Below are 23,463 nucleotides of genomic sequence, written 5' to 3' on the forward strand. Positions count from 1 at the left end.
CCAGATGTTCTTTGACTTGTGTAGAAGCTTGCTCAGGAAAGGGAGGTTAAAAATGGGCTGATAGTTGCTGAGATCTTTATGGAGTAAAGTGATTGCTGTGAGTTTCAGGATGGAGGCAATGATGCAAAAACTAAGAGAGGCATTGACAGTCATTGTTAAAAGTGGCCATGATATAGAGAGACAGGCTTTAACACGAGAAGATCACTTAATCAGCTTTTCAACAGAACTCTCCCCTAAGAGTTGAAAGGCAGAAAAATATCTATTGACCGGAGGTAGGAGGGTTGCAATCTGATGCTTTTGCAGAGGTTGATGATGTTGCTTATAAATGTTTTCAGGTTTTTTTTTTCATTGAAAAACATGAATAATTCATGACAAATTGGTGGAAAACTGTTATCAGGTTCTAACAGCTTATTTACAGTGGAGAAAAGTGCACTAGGATTGCCCTGACCAAGCAAGTTGATCTAGGGTATCTGAAAGAATTTTGTCAATGGCTGACCAGGGACTCGGGGAATAAGAATTTTGTAGTCTCAGGAATAGGCAACTGGTCAAGCATGTTCATTAAGGTGGGAAGCCTGGAGTTTTTTGAGTTTCTGAAAATAATGCTATGGTGAGTAACAGTACAGCCTTATAATCCAAGATATTAACATCCATGCCAGAGGGATTAAACAAATCTAATATACAGTATGTCCTTTAGTATGTGTTAGAAAAACTGGACCTCAGTAATTGTTGCTTGCTGCTTTACAGTATTTGTCACAATTAATGCTATGAATCCCCGTGTCTGTGTGGGTTTCCTCCAGGAGCTCGGGTTTCCTCCCACAGTCCAAAGACATGCAAGTGAGGTGAACTGGAGATACCAAATTGTCCATGGCTGTGTTTGACATTAAAACTTGTGAACTGATGAATCTTGTGTAACCAGTAATTACCTGCTCTGTCATGAATGAAACCAAAGTGTGTAAAACTTGACATTAAAATCCTAATAAATAAATAATACTATGAATAAATAGTACATTAACAGGTATTTAATTGATTTATATTTACTGGTATGTAATTAAAAACAGAACAAAGTAGATAATAATAATCCAAATCACTTTCCACAGAAGATTATTTAATTATTGTTTATAATAGGAGCATTATACACCGATGAGGCATAACATTATAACCACCTTCCTAATATTGTGTTGGTCTGCTTTGCTGCCAAAACAGCCCTGACCGGTCGAGGCATGGACTCCACTAGACCCCTAAAGGAGTGCTGTGGTATCTGGCACCAAGGTGTTAGCAGCAGATCCTTTAACTCCTGTAAGTTGCGAGGTGGGGCCTCCATTATCCAGGGTGCATTATCCTGCTGAAAGAGGCCACAGCCATCAGGGAATACAGTTTCCATGAAAGTGTGTACATGGTCTGTAACAAGTCTGCTTAGGTAGGTGGTACGTGTCAAAGTAACATCAACATGGACGGAAGGACCCAAGGTTTCCCAGCAGAACATTGCCCAAAGCATCACACTGCCTCCTCTGGCTTGCCTTCTTCCCATAGTGCATCCTGGTGCCATGTGTTCCCCAGGTAAGCGATGCACACACACCCGACCATCCACGTGATGTAAAAGAAAACGTGATTCATCAGTCCAGTTCCATTGCTCACGTGCCCATTGTTGGCGCTTTTGGCGGTGGACAGGAGTCAGCATGCAGCTGTTGTTTTGCTGATGCTCTGACCCAGTCGTCTAACCATCACAATTTGGCCCTTGACAAACTCGCCCAAATCCTTACGCTTGCCCATTTTTCCTGCTTCTAACACATTAACTTTGAGGATAAAATGTTCACTTGCTGCCTAATATATCCCACCCACTAAGTGCCGTGATGAAGAGATAATCAGTGTTAGTCACTTCACCTGTAAGTGGTCATAATGTTATGCCTGCTCGGTATAACTGCCTTAATGAGGTAGGGTGGCTTAAGGGTTGCCACTTTGTAAAAACAAAAAACTGTGTGTGAGAACTCTCCAACAGTTCACAACAAAACAACAATTCAGTTAAGAACAACATTTCACAACACATGATTGCAAGGCATTTAGAGATTTCACCATCTACTGTCAATAACATTACTGAAGGATTTATAGAAACAAAGAAAACATAATTAAATACTCATGTCATTTGATCCAACAGATGGCACTGCATTTCAAACCAACATAAAACATTTTGTAAATATAACCACATTACTGACAAATAATTCATAGTTTATTGTTGCATCTGGGTGATTCTTCAATTGCGGGCTCTTTTGACCATCTTAACTTTTGAAAAATAAAATTAGGAATAATTTAGTTTTAATTATGTCAAGATAATGCTAGAGCAAAGACTTAATGATGGCTACAATTGAGCTTATATAGAATTTTAAGATTTCATATTTATTTGCGAAGTGGCATAGCAAAATGTCATTATGTGTTGGTAATGACGTGTTGCGGTAATGACAATTTTTACTTTTTTTAAGAAAAAAACTAGATAGGCCATGGATTTGCTAAAGCTAGTCAACAGCTAGTACAAGATGCACTTTAAATACATATAAATAATGTTTACATTTCTTTTTTTTTGGTAAAGTACTGCCATACTGATGTAAATGGTAATGACGCTGAATAAATATACTCTATGATCAGGAAGAATACATGATTAAATTACTCACATTTCCAGACATTAAAATGTCAATCTTCTCTCATGGCTGGCATGTGCTTCCTTGCGAGTCTTTGTTTCCATGGTTACAACATAAACAAGTGTTACCTTCAAATGATTCCCTACAGAAACCATACACTGTTGCGGTAATGACAATAATGCTGGGGACAGTAATATATTGCTCACAAATATGCATAGGTTGTACAAATATGAAAAAAAATATGTTTCTTTTTAAGTTATTATAAAACTCATATTGTGATTTTTTTATAATGAATTGATAACTTTTTACATTTTACATTTTACATTTTATTAGAGCAGAGAAGTTTTAAAGTCTGGGTTGGGGACAAGGCCAAAGTAGCAAAATATTGATGTTTAAATCATCATAAAAAATAATTATTTTGGTATGTAATTTTAGTGATGCAATAAATGATCTTTTTAATACCTAAAATATTTGTTTTGTAATAAAGTAGTTTTAACACAAGTTTATAACTTAGAGACGTAAAAGTTCCCCCAATTGAAGAATCATCAAATACAAGTTAAAACACCATTACACAAAGCAGAAGTCATATATCAACGGAATTTAGAAACAGCACCAACCTCTCTAAGCTCAAGCTGATCTAAAATAGACTGTCTGTTCAGTACAACAGCACGACATTGGGCAGTACAGGTGATAGACTGGCCTTTCCACAGCTCAGACCTGTCTCCCTTTGCAAATGTATGACGCATTATGAATTACAATTACTGTTAAGCAGCTGAGTAAGAATAGGGAAAAATCTGCTACTACAATTAATGTCCTTCTTTTAAAAATAACTACAGAATGTTGATGATAAAAGATGATGCAACACAGTGGCAACCATTTTCCAAGTGCTTGAAGGAATTTAAAGGAGCTTAAAGGACAACCAGAATTGAGCATTTTCATACAATTTGTACAATGTGGAAGGAACTGGCCTGTACCTCAGAGATCTTCATATTTACAATATGATAATGAGGGTGACGCTTTAGATATAGGGAAGCAGGAGCAAGAAATGTATGCACAAACAGACTGACTTAGAGTAAGAAGGACAGAATACATTGAAGTTGACACTGAAGAGAGATGAAAAGAATTGGGAAATAAGAGAATAAAAGAGAGAGTGGATAAAGAGAGCATAAATGAAGAGGTTCATTCCTGACAGCACTGTACCCTTGGGAATTCGTCTAAAAGTCATGTTTATTTCAGAGGGAGGAAAAATGCCTGTTGAGATAGCAGACTGTTGTTTTTGGTCCTGTGTCATTGCCATCAGCTGTGTGTGTGTGTGTGTGTGTGTGTGTGTGTGCAAGCAAGTGAGTGCAGTACATGCACATATTTAGCTATGCCTTTGCTTTTAGCTGATTATTTTGGGAATTAATTGTAAATTAGCAATTCTGTCTATCATACATACACAAATCAGTCTCTCCTTATTTTAATAGTGACTTCTAGGAATAGTTGTCACTCATTCTCACCTTCAAGACTCACATTTAACGCTCTGATGCTTTGTCTTTCTCTCTGTGGTTTGCCATATTCATGCAGTCATTCCTCTCACCATTCCTCTGTTTTCCCCATGTTATTTTACATGTTATTTCAAATCTTCTCTTTAAACGCTACCCTGCCATCCCTTGCTCTCTGTCTCTCTGTCTTCATTATTTCTATTCTTTCCTTTCTTTCTTTTATTTGATTTTGTGCTATTCTATTCTTATCTTCTTTACTGTTGTATTTTACTCTTTATTACTTATTCATTTTATTCTATTAAATTCTTATCTCCTTCTATATTTTATACTTATACTATACTATTCTCACGCTCATATATTTTTAAATTCTGTTTTTTTTTTCTAATGCACAGGTCTAATTTAAGGATAGAAAAATGTTAGAATGACCAAAAGATACACTGATGATGTATGAAAAACCTGTAATGTGTAACATTTTAACTCAAGTGTTAAATTTCCATTTCTAATATGAAAGTAAAGTGAAGTTAAGAATCTGCCTCGAAGATGTGTGTCTATATTGATTTCAAAAACTGTGAAAGGTATAGTACATTAAAATTTTTAGCATTTAGCAGATGCTTTTATCCATATACTGTATACTGTCTAAGCAACTGAAAGTTAAGCACCTTGCTCAAGGGCCCAGCAGTGGCAACCTGGCAGTGGTGGGGCTTGAACGAGCAACCTTTTATTTACTAGTTCAGTACCTTACCCGCTAGGCTATGGGCGGCACGGTGGCTAAGTGGGTAACCAAAGTGTAAAACATGATGTTAAAATCCTTATAAACAAACAAACAAACAAACCTGCTAGGCTACAACTGCCCTAGTATGGGTGACCAAGAAATCTCCAAGGTTTACAGCTGGGCAATTGTTAGGTTACCAGAACAAAGCCTTTCCTGTCAAACAAACCTAAGCATCTACAGATTTTACTAGAATGTTTAGCGGCACTGTGTTGTACAGTCAGATGAAACAAAAAAAGAACTTTCTGCTAACAATTGCCCAATGTGGCTTTGGCATAGACACAAACAGCCATGAACAAAAGTACATCATCCTCATTGTGAAGCATGGTGTCGGATCTGTAATGTTGTCTGGCATAGTATCCTTCCTGTAGCCAGCAAGCTTGAACTGGGCTGTTGTAATAATAAGTATTATAATAGAATTATTATTTTATAGAGACAATTATAGAGACACAAAGGATACTTGTTTGTTCTTTAATCTTTACATCTGACAATTGTTTGGTCTTGCTCTCTCTCTCTGCCCCTGTCGCACATGTACTCTATCCCTCTCACCGCCCCTCTATTTCCACCATGTTATTCCACATGCTATTTTAAACCCCTCCTCTCAGATGGACTTCCACTCGTCCTCTCTCTGTTCTGTCTTATTAGCTCTTTCTCCATCTTTCTAAAAAATGATAATCCTCCTGAACGATAGATGAGTTGCCCCTGATAACTTGCTCTTACCTGTTACAAACCAAGACAGCTCTACATTTCTTGGACCTGCTGTAAGTACATCTGCATCTGTGTTAATGTGTGTACAGACCTGTGGTGTATGTATTTTGGATAAAGATGTATTACAGAGATACATGTGCTTATATACATACTGTAGTTCTTAGTTTATATTTTTATTGAACATTTTACGTTGCACATTTCTTTCTTTGTATTAATGACTGGTATATATTTCTGCACTGTCAAGTGCTTACCACAAGAGCATTTACCATTTGTAAGTTTGCTTGTTTTGAATCTGCAAAGGTCATGTTACTTTAACATGTCTATTCTGCCAGTGTTAAAGTCAGGATCGCTACATAAAATAGATATGGTGTAATTCTTCTAGTCTCTGACATTATGACATTTTTTGAACATCAGCTAAACATGAACAGAGCAATAGCTATAACAGGAATTGAAGTTGTAAAGCTTAATAAGATTAAGCGTGAGAGAAGATTATTGAAATGAGTTTTACAAAGGCAGAGAGTTATGAAAAAAGAGCAATGAGACCTCTATGAACCTGACCTTCCCACTGTTTCATTCAGACCTGATAACTCATAACATAACATGGTGATCAGAAATCTGGGTACTGGTATATATATATATATATATATATATATTTTTTTTTTTTTTTTTTTTTTTTTTCAGAATCCATAAATGATTTACATATTATCTAAGTTCATGACCTATTTAGAAATACTTTTTTCTGTTATTTCGAATTATTAAATAAACAAAAGCAACAATGTGCTAATAGTTGTAATGATGATGCCATTTTCTGCTTATAACAACAAACAACAGCAGGGTCATAATTTAATAAAAGCACAGCACTTACAGTCACCAGCTTATCCAAGAAATATGTTCAGTTTTTAGGGTTTTACTTATTAATTATTCTAGTTTTTGATATTAAATTGATAACAGAGTACAATCTGATAAAAGCCATGACCCACCTTTGCTGGATGAAGCCCTTGGTGGATCACCCTAATCATGATACCCTGACCTGTTACAGATTTTGAATAGAGTTTCAAAAGGTGTAAATTTGAATTATTTATTCACATAATTTTTTTCACTATTATTTTACCTGTCCTAACATTTTTGAGTGTGTTGCAGGTATCAAATTCAAAATTTGTTTATATTTATAAAATACAATTGAGCTGGTCAGCAAAAAAAGTATTTTTCATACTTTTGTTTTAAATTCTTGTTTACATTGCATTTTACAAATTGTTTTTCAAAATATATTTTTGACCCAGTGTATGTATATATATACAGTATATAAGAAGAATCAGCTTTTTCCGAGAGAGTCTAAAACACTTATTGTTAAAAAAATCTTAGCGTGACAATGTATTAAACGAATACGAAACCTCTCTTAATTATTACTGCTCATAAGTTCTCTCCACTAATGAAATTCCTCACTCATTGTTTTAGTACATAAGTCAGGTTAAGTTTTATGCACCTGCACACTCCATGTGAAATAATGGCACAGCCAGCGCAAAAGCTATTGTGCCGCTTCTCATGTGAATGCGCCCTTACTGAATGGAATACGGTATTTCAAGATCAAGCATCTCCATGATTAAGAAGCATAAGGAAACAATAAAGAAGTAAATGTAAAGCTCAGGTTTTATTGTATTTTTTATTGATTTTAAACTGGTTTTCAGTTGTATTCCAGTGTTTTTACATTATAATTTAATACAGCCTTAAAATACTTTTAGATAGCCTTTTAAACTCGATGCCACTCCCAGAACCAGTTGACGAAGAGTTTGAAGGTAACACTGTATTTTCCCCAGGGACTTTCTAAACAAATTGGTTGGTAAATAATCATCAATGACAAAAAATATTTCACTATTAAAAACAGCTGAACATGCACTTTTACATGTAAATTTGGTCATCTTCATCTAAATGCCAACTGTGAATGTCACACATCTAAATGCCAACTGTTATTCATTAAAGTTAGACTGTTTTGTTTTCTTGTATTTTATAGTAAGTCTTGTGTAGCAATGCATTGTGTAGCAATACAATACAAATATTTAGGTCTTTCCTGTATTGTGCAACTGTACATATGCTGAGATATGAAGAGTCAGAAGGATGCCAGCTCTATGTACTATGGTGAGCATGTTGGAGTGTGTTTGTGTGACTATGTGTGTGCTGTTCCCTCTAGCTGGAACTGACTCACCAGTGTGTGACATTGTGTGTTCTGAACGCCCTAGCTGTGGATGTCCTCTTGTTTTTGCTCTGTGTCACTGACTTCTACTAGCAGCTGACTGCTGTTGCATTGCTGTCTTACACACAAACGGTCATGATTATTTGTGTAGTACAATACAAGTAATGTACACTGGGGCCAGAAGTCTAAGACCACTTGAAAATGCTTCTATAGTGCATTTTTGTGAGGTATTACTTTGATTACAAATATTATATTAAACATAATTTGAGTAAAAGGGATTTCTAAGTACTTGGTAATACTAAAAATAGCAAGTAAGCACATGTAAAACTGTAAAATTGACCATGGTAATGCATTTGTGCAAAAGATGCCTTTGATTCTAATCCTTTCCTTTCCATTGAAGCACATGCTCAGATAACTGTGAGCAGGTGAATGTCATCTGTTTATCACAAGCTCTTTAAGTTAATAAATGTTTCTTATAAATAATGTGCATCTGTTATTCACCTATTATAAATATGGTCATATAAATCAATACTAACAAGTTCTGAAATTCACGTATATATTCAAATATTCAACCTGCTCACTCAAATTGTTATGCTGTTTGTATGATTATAAGTAAAAATGTTGTATACCTTTTAAAAACAATTTAGTAGGGGTAGTTTTGTATAACCCCCAAACACCTGAGGATATTAGGTTCATGCATGCATGTATGAATACATACATACATACTAGTCTAAGACCACTAGTAAATACTATGCATTTATTTTAGTTGAATGTATTTGCGGGAGGGGGGGCTTGGTGAAAGCATGTCTAACCAGTCGGTTTTCACTGTCATTTAAACTCGATGATTCTATTAATAGTTTAGTCACTCGTTCTCTTACACATTCGCACACATGCATGAGCTGATTCAGTGTCCTTGCTGCCGGAGATTCCAGCAACAATGACCACGTTCCACCAATCACAGAGCTCTGTTTATACTTCAGTCATCCCCTAACTGTGTATTGCTTTTAGCCATGGAGAGTAAGAGCTAGCCAAGCCATTAATACGCTCAAATGCCACTGTCCTCTGCCTCTGGACAGCTGTGTACAGAGTATAAGTACAAGACAGAGCAACTATCCAGCATAAGAGAAGCAAAGAATAAGATCTTACACTGTTTGCTGCTTACTAACATTTCCACATTGAATAATACAAACCACAGTTAGGACACTTTCTTTCAAGTACAATAAAAAACTGAAATCTGTAATTTGTTAGTTCACTTAAACCTTTTTTAAAGTATTTAACAGACAAAAGGACAAAGGAAAGATTTTTAGTGTTTTCAATGACAAACATTTCATTTTGTTAAATATAATCAAATATAGAAATTGTTGGCTGCAAAACACTTAAAAATCCTTGCTTTAGAAGAAGCATTTTGTGAATGTTAATTGTGGTTATTTGTATAACGTTAGTCTTATTTTGCCTTTGTCTCATCTTTTTTAAGTGTGTTACATGCGTCGCACTGTTGTTTTTTTATATTTACAAAATATAATAAGGTGTCAGTGAAAACCCTGAAAATCAGTTACATAAAAGCTCCAGCGATTTAATAAATTAGTTTTTAGTTTTTACTGCATTTTAGTGTCTAATTGATAAATACTAATAATTAAATATAATACGACTAAATAATGAATTATAAATTAATAGGAATTCAAGTACTTTTTTTTGTGTTTTAAGCTCTACTGTATGTACACTGTACACAAATATATTAAAGTACTCTTCATGCCAGATGTTTTTCAGCACACCTGATACATTTTTTTATTTCAAGTAATCCTGGGCAGCACAATGACTCGGTGGGTAGCACTTTTGCCTCACAGCAAGAAGGTCCCGGCTTTAATACCCAGGTGAGGCTGTCCGGGTCCTTTCTGTGTGGAATTGGCATGTTCTCCCCATGTCTGCGTGGGTTTCCTCCAACAGTCCAAAGACATGCAAGTGAGGTGAACTGGAGATACAAAATTGTCCATGACCGTGTTTGACGTTAAACTTGTTAACTGATGAATCTTGTGTAACCAGTAACTACCTGTTTCTGTCATGAATGTAACCAAAGTGTGTTAAACATGACGTTAAAATCCTAATAAATAAATAAATCTAGCAAACCTTCTGCATTTTTCAATCTAATCTTGATCTTTTCTTCATCTTGATTTTAGCATGTTTTCTTATACTGACAGAACTAAAAAATTATTTTCAAAACATGCCTACAGTGAAAGCATTTAAATGACTGAAACATTTAAAATATTGGTTAGGTATTGCATGTTCAAAATAACACCAATGAAGACTGCATATTGAGACTCACAAGCACACCTATCTGGTCAATATGTACATTCATTTATTATTTTACCAAGTTACATATTTGTTGGTATACAGTTACTGACTGTAGCCTCTCTATTAATTTGGACACCTTGTCAAAACTCTGACATTTTGAAAAGGTGGAGTCCTCAGACAGTGCCACACAGACTAAGCTGCTACATTTTGAACTATTCTACTGCCAGAATTTGGGGTATTTTTGTCTTAAGACCTTAAATGTTTGAATCTGTTAGGTGTGTCCACATATGTGTGAACAAGATGTTTTGATTAAATGTTAATTAAGTGCTTTAACATCTGGCTTTAAAATGTCCAAAAAGGTCAGTAGGCTGTAGTATGCCTATAACCAACTCCATAGACTCCAACTCCAACCCCCTCTGTATATTGATTTTAAGTGTTTCAGCCTTCCCAATAACAGGTGCATAAAATAAATGATATGCTTCCAACTTTGTGACAACTATTTGTGGAAGGTCTTTTTTGTACCTGTACATAAAACAGCTGTGTTGTGATGAGTTTGGTGTATTGCTACGGTTTTCTCCCACAGTCCAAAAACATGCAGTCAGGTTATTTGGAGACACTGAATTGCTCTATAGGGAAATGGGTGTGTGTATGTGTGTGTGGATGTGTCTCTGCCTTGCGATGGACTTGCGCCCTGTCCAGGGTGATACTGTGTGCCTTGCGCCACAGTTAAGTGAGTGAGTGAGAGCCCTCCCAAAATTGTGAAGATGGAGATACTCTGTTTTGTTAAGGAGTTTTGTAACTCAAGAAGTTTTATAATTAAGTTATATGCAGTGTACACAACAGACCACTTAAACCCCTGAGGAGAGTGTGGCAGCATGGACTGCAGCAGCCCGCGGGCTAAACCAGTGGGGGGTATGGAGAGACAGGACAAGCTTTAGCGTGATTCAAACAGAAATCATTAGCAATTAGTGGTTGATTCTTACAGTGAAAGAAGCCATTAGCTGCTACTTGTAAGCATGTACCTTGAACTGATTTGCTATTGTATGCATACTTTTATTAATTTTATGCTAAGGACACACTGTCTGACAGAGAATTTATGCTATGTGGGTCTTGCTTCAAGGCTTGCTTCAAATGCTTGCATCTAAAAATGGCTTGTGAAGCCTTGTGATGTTCAGGCACTTTAGATGGATGCACTCAAAATTAGAAGTGCCCAGAACTTGCTCACAGGCAGATGGGAACTTTGAGTCCACTGCTGTGTCTCAAACCCAATACTACTACTAGTGTGCTAAATTATTACAACATTTATTCTTATTTACAAGCCCAATTTTAAAAATGTTGGGACAGTAGGAATGTGTGAATAAAAGCAGCAAGTACTTATTTGTAGATTTTGCTAAAGCAATTATGGACAAACCAAAAAGGGATGTTGTTAATGGCAGCATATATTTTTATTATTATTTTGTTTATGCATTTTCTCCCCTTTTTCTCCCAAGTTTAGCGGATCCAATTACCCAATTGAATAATGCTTTCTTTACTGATGTTGATCTCCACCCTGGTTGAGGAGAGCAGAGACTGACACGCTCCCCTTCCGACACATGTGCAGCAGTCGACTGCATCTTTTCACCTGCACGAGGCGGGTTCATTTGTGGATCAGCTTTGTGTATAGAGAGCCATACCCTGATCCTCATTATCCCTCGTCTCTGTGCAGGCGCCATCAATCAGCCAGCAGAGGTCGTAATTACATCAGTTATGAACAACACCCTGTATGAACAACACCCTGTATGAACAACAACCATTTTTGTTCATGTAGGCACCCAGTCTGCCAAATAGCAGAGCTGAGATTCGTTCGAAATGTCAGCTCTGGTGTGCTAGTGTGTTTTATCGCTGCATCACCTGAGTGCCCCACAGATGTGAAAGTTAGCTATGACTTTGTGTTGGTTAAAAGGTACATTTGTCAAACCACAGCACCATGGTTCCATTTTGCATTAGTTAATCTCAGATTAAATGCAGTGCCATCTGAATGATCAAAGATGGCAGGCATTGAATATAGTGGTTTTTGGCTTTGCCCTTTATTCACAGAGATTTCTTTGGATCTTTGAATTCTTCGAGTCTTTAATAATGTCATGGCTTATAGATACATTTCTTGTGATTGTGCATTGAGAATTGCTTTTGAATGTTTGGACTGTTTGCTCACTTAGACTCACCCTTGCTCATAAATGACTGGACATTTTGTAAATGCTTATTTTACCCATAATCATAATAGCAGCATCACCTGTTACCTTTAAAACTGTTCATCTGTTCATTATTAAACTTCCCAATATTACATTGCCCCATCACAATTTTGTCAGAATGTGTTCGAGGCAGCAAATAAGGAATCGTAATATTTCTTTTTTGTGCTGTTTAAAAAACCAATAGAAGACAAATCACTACCTCATTTGCATTGTACTTTCTGTGCACTTTTTGTGTTGGACTATAATTTTTAGTAGTAGGGTGGAAGCATTGCTTTTTATTTATGCATTTTTTAAATTAAGTCATTTATAAAGAGTTAAAAGCAGCTAAATACAGAACAGTGTATATGCTGTTTATGGTGGGATTCTCAGGCTTTTTTAGGCCAGTGACTCTTTTAAGGTACAGTACCAGTCAAAAGTTTGGACACACCTTCTCTTCAATGGTTTTTCTTGATTATTTTTATTTTCTACATTGTAGATTAATACTGAAGACATTCAAATTATGAAGGAACACATATGGAATTATGTAGTGAACAAAAAAGTGTTAAACAAACCAGCACATGTTTTATAATTTACCAACTTTACCTCTGCAAAACACAACTGATGGTATCAAAAACATTAAAAAAGCAAGAAATTCCAGAAATTAACTTTTGACAAGGCACACACGTTAATTGAAAAGCATTCCAGGTGGCTACCTCATGAAGCTGATTGAGAGAATGCCAAAAGTGTGCAAAGCTGTCATCAAAACAAAATATGTCTACTTTAAAGAATATAAAATATAAAACATATTCTGGTTTGTTTAACACTTTTTTGTTCACTACATAATTCCATATGTGTTCCTTTATAGTTTGGATGTCTTCAGTATTAATCCACAATGTAGAAAAAAAAAAATCAAGAAAAACCACAGAAATGAGAAGGTGTGTCCAAACCTTTGACTGGTACTGTATAACCATGTGAAATTATGACCTCCTCCAGATTTATCTGCCTTTTACTATATATTTGGTTTCATGATCCAATATTGGGGCCCAAACCCAAATGCTAAGAACTTCTTGTTTATCAACTTTAGTCAACTACAAGTTATCTTTCCACTTCCAAAATGGTATATTTGCCAAAATAGAACAATTCTTTGTTAAATAATAGTCAAAACTAATGCACAGTTGCATCAGATAGTGTTGGTGACTTACATCTCAGTTGACCTGGGTTTGATATTTGCCTCTGTTAATGGCACTGGAGTTTTAACCTGTTCTACCTGTGTTTGCAAGTGTTTCCTCCAGGTGTCTTATATCATCACAGTAATAGTAGTAGTAGATTGGCTGCTTTAATTTATCTGTAGATGTGATTGAGAATAAGTGGACGAGTGTGTAATGGCCTGTGATAGACTGAAACCCTGTCCAGCGTGTGCTGCCCATTTGTGCTCTGTGTTACACTAATTTGGCCAAAACAGTTACTAATGGTCAGCTGATCTCAGTAAGAGCATACCAGTAGTTTAATTGAACAGACAAGATCCCAAAATTCTGTTTAACTTAATGAGGCTGTTAGCTCCAAACAGAAGATGGGATGTTCTGGAGTAACCACCCATATTGTCAACCAGGAGTCCAAATCGACTTAAAGACACAATAATATTAATAATAATAATAACAACAAATAATCTTTGACTCATTTGAATGTTTCTGGTCTTAAAGTGTCCCAGTTAAAAAAAAAAGGTCTCAGGAATGAAGAGACAAAACATTGCTCCTAATGAATTAAATCATTAATGGCTTGGTCAAACATCAGAACCTGTGTCTGAGAAAATGAACTCTCTATATAATCTCTCTGTAATTTTGCTCTTATGGGAGAAATTGATTAATGAACTAATTTACTCACATACTCATGTATATTATTATATAAAATGTCAACATATGGAAATTATAAGTGCAGCAATTAATTACCATGAAAAAGTATGCAAAAATGTTAATTAATTACACAAAGGTTAAAAAACAGCAACAAAGTTTGGGAATAAATAACTGTTTAAAAACAGTGTATATATAAAGCTTGACTCACAATCAGGATTAAGAACTATAGCAAATGTTTTTTGTTATAATGATAATAATAATTTGTAATTAATCCTCACAGTGTTTTTTTCTTTTTGCTAAACTTCATTTAAAATGTTATAAAGCTTCTAGGTTACTTGCCATCCACTTTAATGGGCGGATACCAATGGCAGTCATCCAGAAGCAGCCCCCCCCCCCCCCCCCCTTTGTTTTAAAGTTTTGTTTGATATCACAACTATATATGCTATATGCAGATTAATAACAATGCACAGATACCCGGTTTATCTAATCATAAGTGATCTAATGATAATCGTGTTACATAATTGTCAACATTTTCCCACAAGCTGATGGAAAACTATTTTATTTTTTGATCTCTAAAACCTTTAAATGGAAAGCTGAGGGAAATAAATTGGCTATTAAGGGGTAATGTGTTTGTGCGTGTGTGTATGCGTGCACTAATTACAGCGGTGTGATTTGAACAGTCAGAGAGAATAAAGAGAGCTTGAGAGAGGGTTTAAAGCAGAGCAACAGGAGGAACAATGTGAAGAGGATAATGGCTAACATGCACACCTGGAGGAGGCTCTCCAAACCTATGAGCTCACATAGCTTAATTGGGGGCTGGCAGTGACCTTTATCTCTCCTGTTCTTCTGTTTTTTTCTCTTTCTCACCCTATCTGGGTCTAGGGAAAAAGAAACAAACCAGGCGTCGAGTCGGTGGGCACTCCAGATTCCGCTCGAGGCCGAGGAGAGAAGAAAGCCATCAAGTAGGTGGAGAACATGTCACATAAACACACTCTCTCTCTTTGTTAATCTCTCTTTATTTTTTCCCACTCTCTCTATTTCTCTCTCTATTTACTGTGCTGGGGTGGGCTAAGATCACACCACCCTTAAATAGATGGTAAGTCTTTATGTAAGGCAGCAGATGACTTTATGCTGTGTTCATGACAACCGCGAACTGTGTTTAACTGTTTCAGAGTCAGAAAAACAAAAAAGTCACTAACAGCAACTGCAAAATACACATTTACAATTATGCATTTGACAGACACTTTTATTTAAAGTTACTTGCAACTGAATAAGTGAATGCTGAAAGCTTTTCTTAAGTGCTTAACAGTGAAAACTTGACATTGCTGGGTTTTGAACTGTTAACCTTTCAGTTAATAGTGCAGTATCTTATTTAAAATTAGCTCATTGTTTACATTCCACTGCAGATTATGCACATTGCTGTGGAAACATATCTACACCTTTTCCAGTTACCTTTGTTATTGCTTGTTTATTACATTAAATGAACCTGTCTGCTAAAAAAATATAAGATTTTGGCAAATTTAGCTAATTGAACACAGCCCAGACTAATCAGCCCTGTATAAATCTTACTCATCTTGACCTTTACCATCAAAGTCAATCACCCACACGTGTCTACAGGACCCATATGTCACTGACCAAGGCAATTCCAGAAAAGCTGAGAAAATTTTTTTTGTAAAAAAATGTTAGCCTGTAAATCATTACAAAAACCAATTTGAAGGCTCTGAGAAACAATGAAACAATGGTCATGAACTAAGAGTGGCTAGCCTACAAAAATAAATCCAATAGACCTAGTAACAAATTATCTAGGCTGTCACATAGAGAAGTTTAATTTCTCCAAATTGATGTAAATGGCAATTTTTTTCTATTTTATTTATGCATTTTCTCCCATTTTCTCCCAATTTAGCGTAGTCGATTAGTCATCTGCTGATGGAGAATCCCTGATTGCAGTTGAGGTGGGTATATTGCTGCTCACTCCTCCTCCGTCCTGCACACAGCTCTTAGCAGAACCTTTTTTCACCCATGCATTCTGCACAGGCACCTCTCTATCTGCTAATCAGGGTCCTTACACAGCGTTTGAAGACCCCACCCACATTGTCCGGTCATCCCGACCTAGCAGAACCGTGTCTGCTGCAGGCACTGCCAATTATGACCGCTAGATGGCACCCAGCGGACTGGGCAACGCCAAGTTTTGAACCGAGGAGTTCAGAATCACGGTGCTGGAGCGCTAATGAAATATCTTGCTGCACCACCTGGGCGCCACGTAAAAGGCTATTTTTAAATGATAAAAAAATTGGCTGCAGTCAGGTGCTAAAGGTGCTGCAGTCAGTTACTAAATTAGGTGGACGTTTTACTCAAATTTCTTTGTTTAACGATCAAGAATCATTTAGTAAGACAAATGTGCAAAGACAGAAAGAAATTAAAAAGAGGAGCAATTGCTATACCCACTGTTTATTATTAAAAAAAAGAAGTCCTTATTCAGATAAAGGGTCCTTAGTTACCTGGAACAATGTGACTTTAAAGGGCTGTGTCCTCAATCCAAAAAGAGTTCAGTTATGAAACCTTTGTAAGGCTTTGAAATTACATCACTGCATTGCAATGACTGAGATGCGTCTTTTATATAGATTTTTATTTTTCTAGGAATTTGAAAGCTTTAAAGGTTCCGCTTAGTCATGAACACAGCCTAAGTTCCCTGCTGATAGTCTGGTCATGTGACTTGCACTTCTTTTCCTCACTTCCTTTGCTGTAGTCTTGTGTTCTTGTGTTTGGTTTGTTAAGATGTTACATTTTATCTGTTGCAGCGCTTAAGAAAAAAAAGCATATCAGCTTACTCTGTGCAAGCCAGTAGCTCGACTGCTTTTATATTTATTGATGAGTGTCTTCACTTTTATGCACAATTCCGCTTCTTTGACTGATAGCATCTCTGAATACAGCACCGCTTAAGTGCATGTGATGGCTGAATCCGAGTGCCACGCTGAGCCGCGGGTTCAGAAGATGAATGTCTGAATGAAGGATGTTGCTTTTGTGTGTGTGTGTGTGTGTGTGTGTGTGTGTGTGGTGCTTGGCAGTCTTTAACATTGCCTGTAAATTAGAGTTAAGAGGAGTGGGTGTATGGTAGTGTTGTGCAGCTGTTGTTGTTGATGTGAGTTGGTGAAGGCAATGGCTGCTTCCTCTTTGACGCTCCTGAAGAGGCTGTTTGATCTCCTTCTCGTGACTCATTTAAAACAGAGTTCACTCAGCTCTGTAATGCAGCTGCATCTTTGAATAATAATGGGTCATCCGCGTTTGTCTATTTGCAGGTGGTGCTGATGCGCATTTGGTTTTATTTCTTTTTTTTTTGTTGCACTTTGTGTGGTACAGTTTCAAGGCAGCTATTTTAAAGTGTGTGTTTGTTGTTGCTGATGCTGAGAAAACTGCTTGTTCATAATGTCTTTTGGTCTCTCTGGATATTTATCCAGTAACTCACCTGACTTTTTTTCCCCCTGATGTCTTTAGGTATTATGCACTGCTGCTCTGAATCTGCAGCTGGGACTCTGATATTTCTCCAAAGCTTTTTATTTTCTTTTTACTCTGCCTCACTAACTCTGTTTCTTCTCTTCAAAACAGCCGTTCCTTTTTGTGATTGTGGTGAATGTTTATATTCAATACAATGCATAAATACTATATGTTTGCATGTAAAGAGTTGCTTGACTTTGTTTGTATAATGATTCATTTTTTGTTAATCTCTTCATTACACAGATATGTTTTGCACCTTTCCAGGTTTATGTTACTTTTTTTCAGTTTGACTTCAAGCCATTTTTTTAGTAATTCTTTTAGTAATTCTTTTAAACAAATGTAAGGACTGGACCTGTTAATTCTAAAGTCTATTCAAACAAATATACAGCCACTTTACAGGGATTTGGTCCTTGCTGGTTTTGGCTGAGAAGGGCGTTTGCAGGTTTGAGAAGCCCATGCAACATTTTGGATGATGATAAATGCATGGATTGTTTATTGTAAAAATGTATTTAAAAAAAATAGATAAATGGATAATAGAATTAATGAATGGCAGGTTGGATGATCAGATGGATATATAAAGGCATAGATAAATTAGGGGATTGATGGATGGATGGATGGATGGATGGATTGTTGATTATATTAATGGATCGGTAAATGAATGTCTGGATGGATAAATAGATGGATAATTAAAGGAGTTTGATAATGCATAGATAAATTTGGGGATGGATGGATTGTTGATTATATGAATAGATGGGAAAATGGATAGATAAATGAATGGCTGGTTGGAAAAATAGATGGGAAATTGAGAGAGTCCTTTAATGCATGGGTAGATTACAGGATGGGAGTATGGATGGATGGACAAATTAATGGATGGATGATGAGTGCATAACTTCATGGGTAAGTGGATGGATGGATGGATGGATGGATGGATGGACGAATAGATGATGGTTTTATGGATGGATGGATGGATAGATGGATAGATGTTGGATGATGGGTGGATGGAAGGATGGACAAATTATTGTATATAGAATGAGTGCATAACTTGATGGGTGAGTGGATGGATGGATGGCTGGATGGACGAATGGAATGGATGATGGGTGGATGGACAAATAGTGAGTGCTTAACTTGATGGATGGATAAATGGATGGATGGATAGATAGATGGACAGATAGTTGATGGATTTATGGATGGATGGATAAATAGACGGCTAGATGATGGGTGGATGTAGGGATGGACAAATAATTTGATGGATAATGAGTGCATAAGTTGATGGGTAAATGGATTGTGTACAGGATAAATGGATGGATGAATGAAGGCCTATATACGAATGGCTGATAAATGGATGGATGTGTTGTGTCTCATAAATTTGTGTCTCTTTCTGGCCTTTAGTGATCTAGACAGAGACTTTTGGAATAACAATGACAGCAATTCAGAACAGCAGCGGTGGAGCTCCTACCCGCCCAAGGAGTTTGTACTAAACATTTCTCCCTATGCCCCTTATGGAGACCCTCGCCTCACGCTCAAGTGAGTCTCTGTCCAGGCTGGTAAGAGACCCTATCCCTTACCCAACAGCCCCCACCCCACACTCAACCTGTTACTTCCCGATCCAGGCAAGGCTGTAGTGTGCAAATGAGGAGGCAAAGTTAGAGATTTGATGCATGATTTATAATGAAGGACTGTATGTATCTGGAATCCATAAGTGAATGCTTTCACAAATGAAAACCTATTTATTATATAATGCCACACATGAGGGTTTTAAAATCAATATTATAATCCTGAAAATTGTTAATTTGTGCAAATGTATCAATATTTAATTACATTACTTAACTACTATTGATGTACTGATGCAAGAAAATATTTCCAATGATTTGAAATTACCTGAATTTCTGCATTAATTACTCATTAAAATAATATCACAGATAATCCTATTTTGCAAACGTGCAAACATTTTATACAATTGTAGAGCCCATTAATTAATCATTTACAACTCAACGATTTCTTGTAGCAGCAGTAACCTCCACCAGATGTTTCCTGTTCTGTCTGCCAGTATTTTCTTGAATTACTTGCATGAATAACCTTCCTCAGGTCATGTTGCAGCACCACAATTGGGCACAGATTTTAACTTTTCAGGTAATGGACCAATCCATTAACAATATTCAGTATAAATAAAAGCCATCCAGGCTCTGTGAAATCAAAGCAGCCACCTTATGGTGCTATTATCTTGCTTTACAATAAGGTTGTTGAAAAGCCATTGGTGTTAATGTGTCATCCTCGGCCTACAAGGTCAATGTTTAGTTGGCCTTGTCAAATCTGTTATGTGCAGCAATTCTGTTTTGCAGAGCTGTGGTGCTTTGTAGATCCTTCTATAGACTTTAACAATTGTAAACACTTAATTTTATTAAAATTTGACAAACACGTGAATGCTTTTGTAGCAATATTCAGCTTTATGTATTGTTACAGTTTGCTTTTTGACCAGTAAATGTTTATTTTATGAGCTCATAAATCAGTTAGCTTTTAGAAAATCATCAGCCTAAATGTTTACATGCTTTTTACGTTTATATGCCAATGTTCGTGTCTCATTAGAATTACAATAAGGACAAAACTACATTTTATGACTAATTTATGCAGAAATACTTCAGTAATGCTTTAGTAAGTAGGCAGTTTTACAAAAAGCTATGACCCCTTTTACAGCTGGCAATATGTATGCACATTCTGTTTCCTGAGAAGCTGTAAATGTGTGCAACACACAGAACGGATGCAATGGAGCAGCCCGAGCCCCTCGTGCGTCGTTTAGATTTCAGTTTGGTGTAAATGCAGTCCGGCCAGAGGAAGTGCATTTACAGAGGAGGAGGTCTCACCTGGGGAACTGACGATGTTGTCCTCGGTGAGTACTCGTTTGCATAATGCTAGAAAAAAGTCAAATCCACTCACCAATGTGCATGCATTTTAAAGCAAATGCATCTACTACTATATGCTTGACTGAAAATTGCCTGCATATACATACCGCATTTCTGCCAGATGTAAACGGGGCCATAATTATGACTTTTTTATGATAATCTATATCTAAACACCATTGGTTGTCTTTAGAATTGCTTAAACTTTATAATGCACGTTGAATAAAAAGCAAATAAATTCTCCACTGCATTCTGCATGGTTCACAGTATTTTGCAAGCTTGTTTTTTATTTCTGAACTCTTCTAGTTTTGCTTGTTTTGGCCTCCAACGTGTTAAAATTTTCGACTAAATGTCAAATGTCATTGATGCTCCTCTCCATCAGCCATCTTAGAGCCATCTTTGAGTCCAGTGTGAATCATTAAACTTGTGAAGCCTGCAGGTTATTGCTGCATTTCCTAAATTCGCTCAGAAGATGACGGGAGAGGAGTTGTTTATAAAGGCCTCTTGCTCCCTACAGCCTTGCCAGGCTTTTCTAGCCTGTAGCCCCCAGCTTTTTACCCCTTTCTCCTATTGGGTGTTACTATGGAGATAAACAACCCTTGCTGCTGCGACCCTGTAATAAACAAGTGCATATTGACTGATGTAACTTATTAGCACGTATTTTGTTTCCTTTTTAGTACTTTTTCATTTAGCCCATTTTTCCCTCTTTCAGTAACGTCTGATTGTAGATTTTGGTGTGTCACAGCTCTTTCTTTCCTGCTTTGGCTCTGCCTTGGCCGCCCTGGCCTTGTCCTTCTTATCACTTGCACCCATGGTATTTGTTATTGTTAATGTGTGCGTGTGTGTTGTGTTGGCCTTTGTAGCGTTTATGTCTTGCTTATGTTTAATTAGAAACCTTAGTCATTGTTCCTTGCACCCGTTTCTTTGTTTACCCTTATGTCCTGTGCTTTTTGACTTTAAAAGAGCAGTTCCTGGTTCCTGTTCAGTATAGTTTATTGGTTTGCTTAAGCCTAGTGCACACTTAACAAAGCCTTATCATAATATTCCACTGTCTTGCTTAACTAAACAAGATAAGTTTACACATACCTGTTGGAATAGTGCAGAAATAATTGAGAATGCATTTAAATTATTGTTAATATATTATTATTATTATTACTTACAAATGTACTGCATGACAAAGGTGAACAAATAAAAAGTCTACAAAAAATTAATATTAATTAAAGATGTTATTGTATAACGATGTTATTAAATGTTTGCAAGTTCAATTTCTTATAAAATATTGGGGTATAGTATATTTATAAGCTGTATAAAAACTACACCGATCAATCATAACATTAAAACCACCTCCTTGTTTCTACACTCACTGTCCATTTTATCAGCTCCACTTACCATGTAGAAGCACTTTGTAGTTCTACAATTACTGACTGTAGTCCATCTGTTTCTCTACATACTTTTTTTAGCCTGCTTTCAGGTCCTGACCATTGAGGAACAGAGTGAAAGAAGGTTAAAATAAGTATGTAGAGAAACAGATGAACTACAGTCAGTAACTGTAGAACTACTAAGTGCTTCTATATGGTAAGTGGAGCTGATAAAATGGACAGTGAGTGTAGAAACAAGGAGGTGGTTTTAATGTTATGGCTGATCGGTGTTTATTCTAAACTGTGTTATGCTTCAGCACACAGAGAATGGTGCTATATCGAAGGTACTTATTAAAATATGAGGGATCTTCAAAAAGTTTCCACACTTTTATATTTTGCTTGGAAACGGTGAGGGCAAGAGGAGTAGTAATTGGTCTTGTCCGAGAGACTGAGCGAGAGCTTATAGTCCAGATTTAGCGCCATCTGATTTACACCTTTTTGGACCTCTCAAAGAGGCTTTCAGGGGAAGAAGATTTTCATGTGATGATGATGTGAAAGCAGTGGTGCATCAGTGGCTACACACTCAACCAAATATGTTTTTTGCTGATGGCATTAAAGAGTTGGTACAGTGACGAGGAAAAATGCATTAGAAGGTGACTATGTAGAAAAGTGATGTCATTTGCTATTGAAATTCTTAATAAAAAGAGTTTAAAAAGTGCAGAAACTTTTTGAAGATCCCTCATAGAAATGTCATAATTAATAAAGTACTAGTAATAGATGGTTTAAAATTTAATACACAGCAAGTGTTTTCAAGAAAGTGCTTCTCCTCTGCGTAATAAAGTAGGATTTTATGACACTACATAGCTACCCTGCCATACACTCATCAAATGTTAGCTCTTAATTATTTTTTTATATCCTTTAATCTTGTACACTCTCACTGGCTGCTGCTCACAGCGACTAGTCATCGAAACTACATGACTGATCCCTGATAATTACAAACAGGCTCAGTGACTCATTGGCAACTACAGAAATAGAGTGACTGAACCACTGACAGGCACATGTCAAGTTCATAAGGCTTTAAAATCTTCCTGAAATCCCTTGCCGACTGGTAAAATTAGCCTTAAAATCGAGTAGTGTGCACTAGGCTTTATTGGTGTGATCTTACTTTAGCACTCACCCACATCCTTTACCTCCTTCTCAGCTGTGTATACGGAGGTAAATCCACACCTGCTTAATTCAGCCTGACTTCAGCGACTTTAGTTCTGCACCTCCTAAATGGCCGAATATACCAGGGGAGCTTTACCTACAGAATTTCAGTGCGCACTTCAATTGCACCTGTCTGTCAAAACCCACTCAGTGGCTTTTAGAGAGGAAAAAACAAGAGAGGTATCAGATAGGAAAAGCTGTCTGGAATTTTAAAAAGCTAATCTGACTGATGTGGGAGTTTGTGTCTCTCAAAGATATCTCCCCTCTTTCAGAAAACGTCTTTAGTGCATAAACTTAAATAATTCCTTAAATAAATAAACTTCAACTTTATCTTTCAACTATTAACTACTAAGAATTATTTTAAATGACATTTTTAGCTTACAGTTTA

The 23,463-nt window shown here is 36.5% G+C and overlaps 1 protein-coding gene across 1 annotated transcript in view; it reads left to right on the plus strand.

Annotated features, from left to right (window-relative positions):
* Positions 1-23,463, plus strand: part of syt7a (synaptotagmin VIIa) — a 228,092-nt gene that overhangs the window by 120,334 nt on the left and 84,295 nt on the right. The window contains exons 3-4 of the mRNA XM_062993413.1: positions 15,008-15,087; positions 19,007-19,141. Coding sequence (XP_062849483.1) covers positions 15,008-15,087; positions 19,007-19,141 — 215 coding nt within the window. The remainder of the gene's footprint in view (positions 1-15,007; positions 15,088-19,006; positions 19,142-23,463) is intronic.

The sequence above is a fragment of the Trichomycterus rosablanca genome, chromosome 1 (genome assembly GCF_030014385.1).
Source record: "Trichomycterus rosablanca isolate fTriRos1 chromosome 1, fTriRos1.hap1, whole genome shotgun sequence".
Taxonomy (NCBI): Eukaryota; Metazoa; Chordata; class Actinopteri; order Siluriformes; family Trichomycteridae; genus Trichomycterus; species Trichomycterus rosablanca.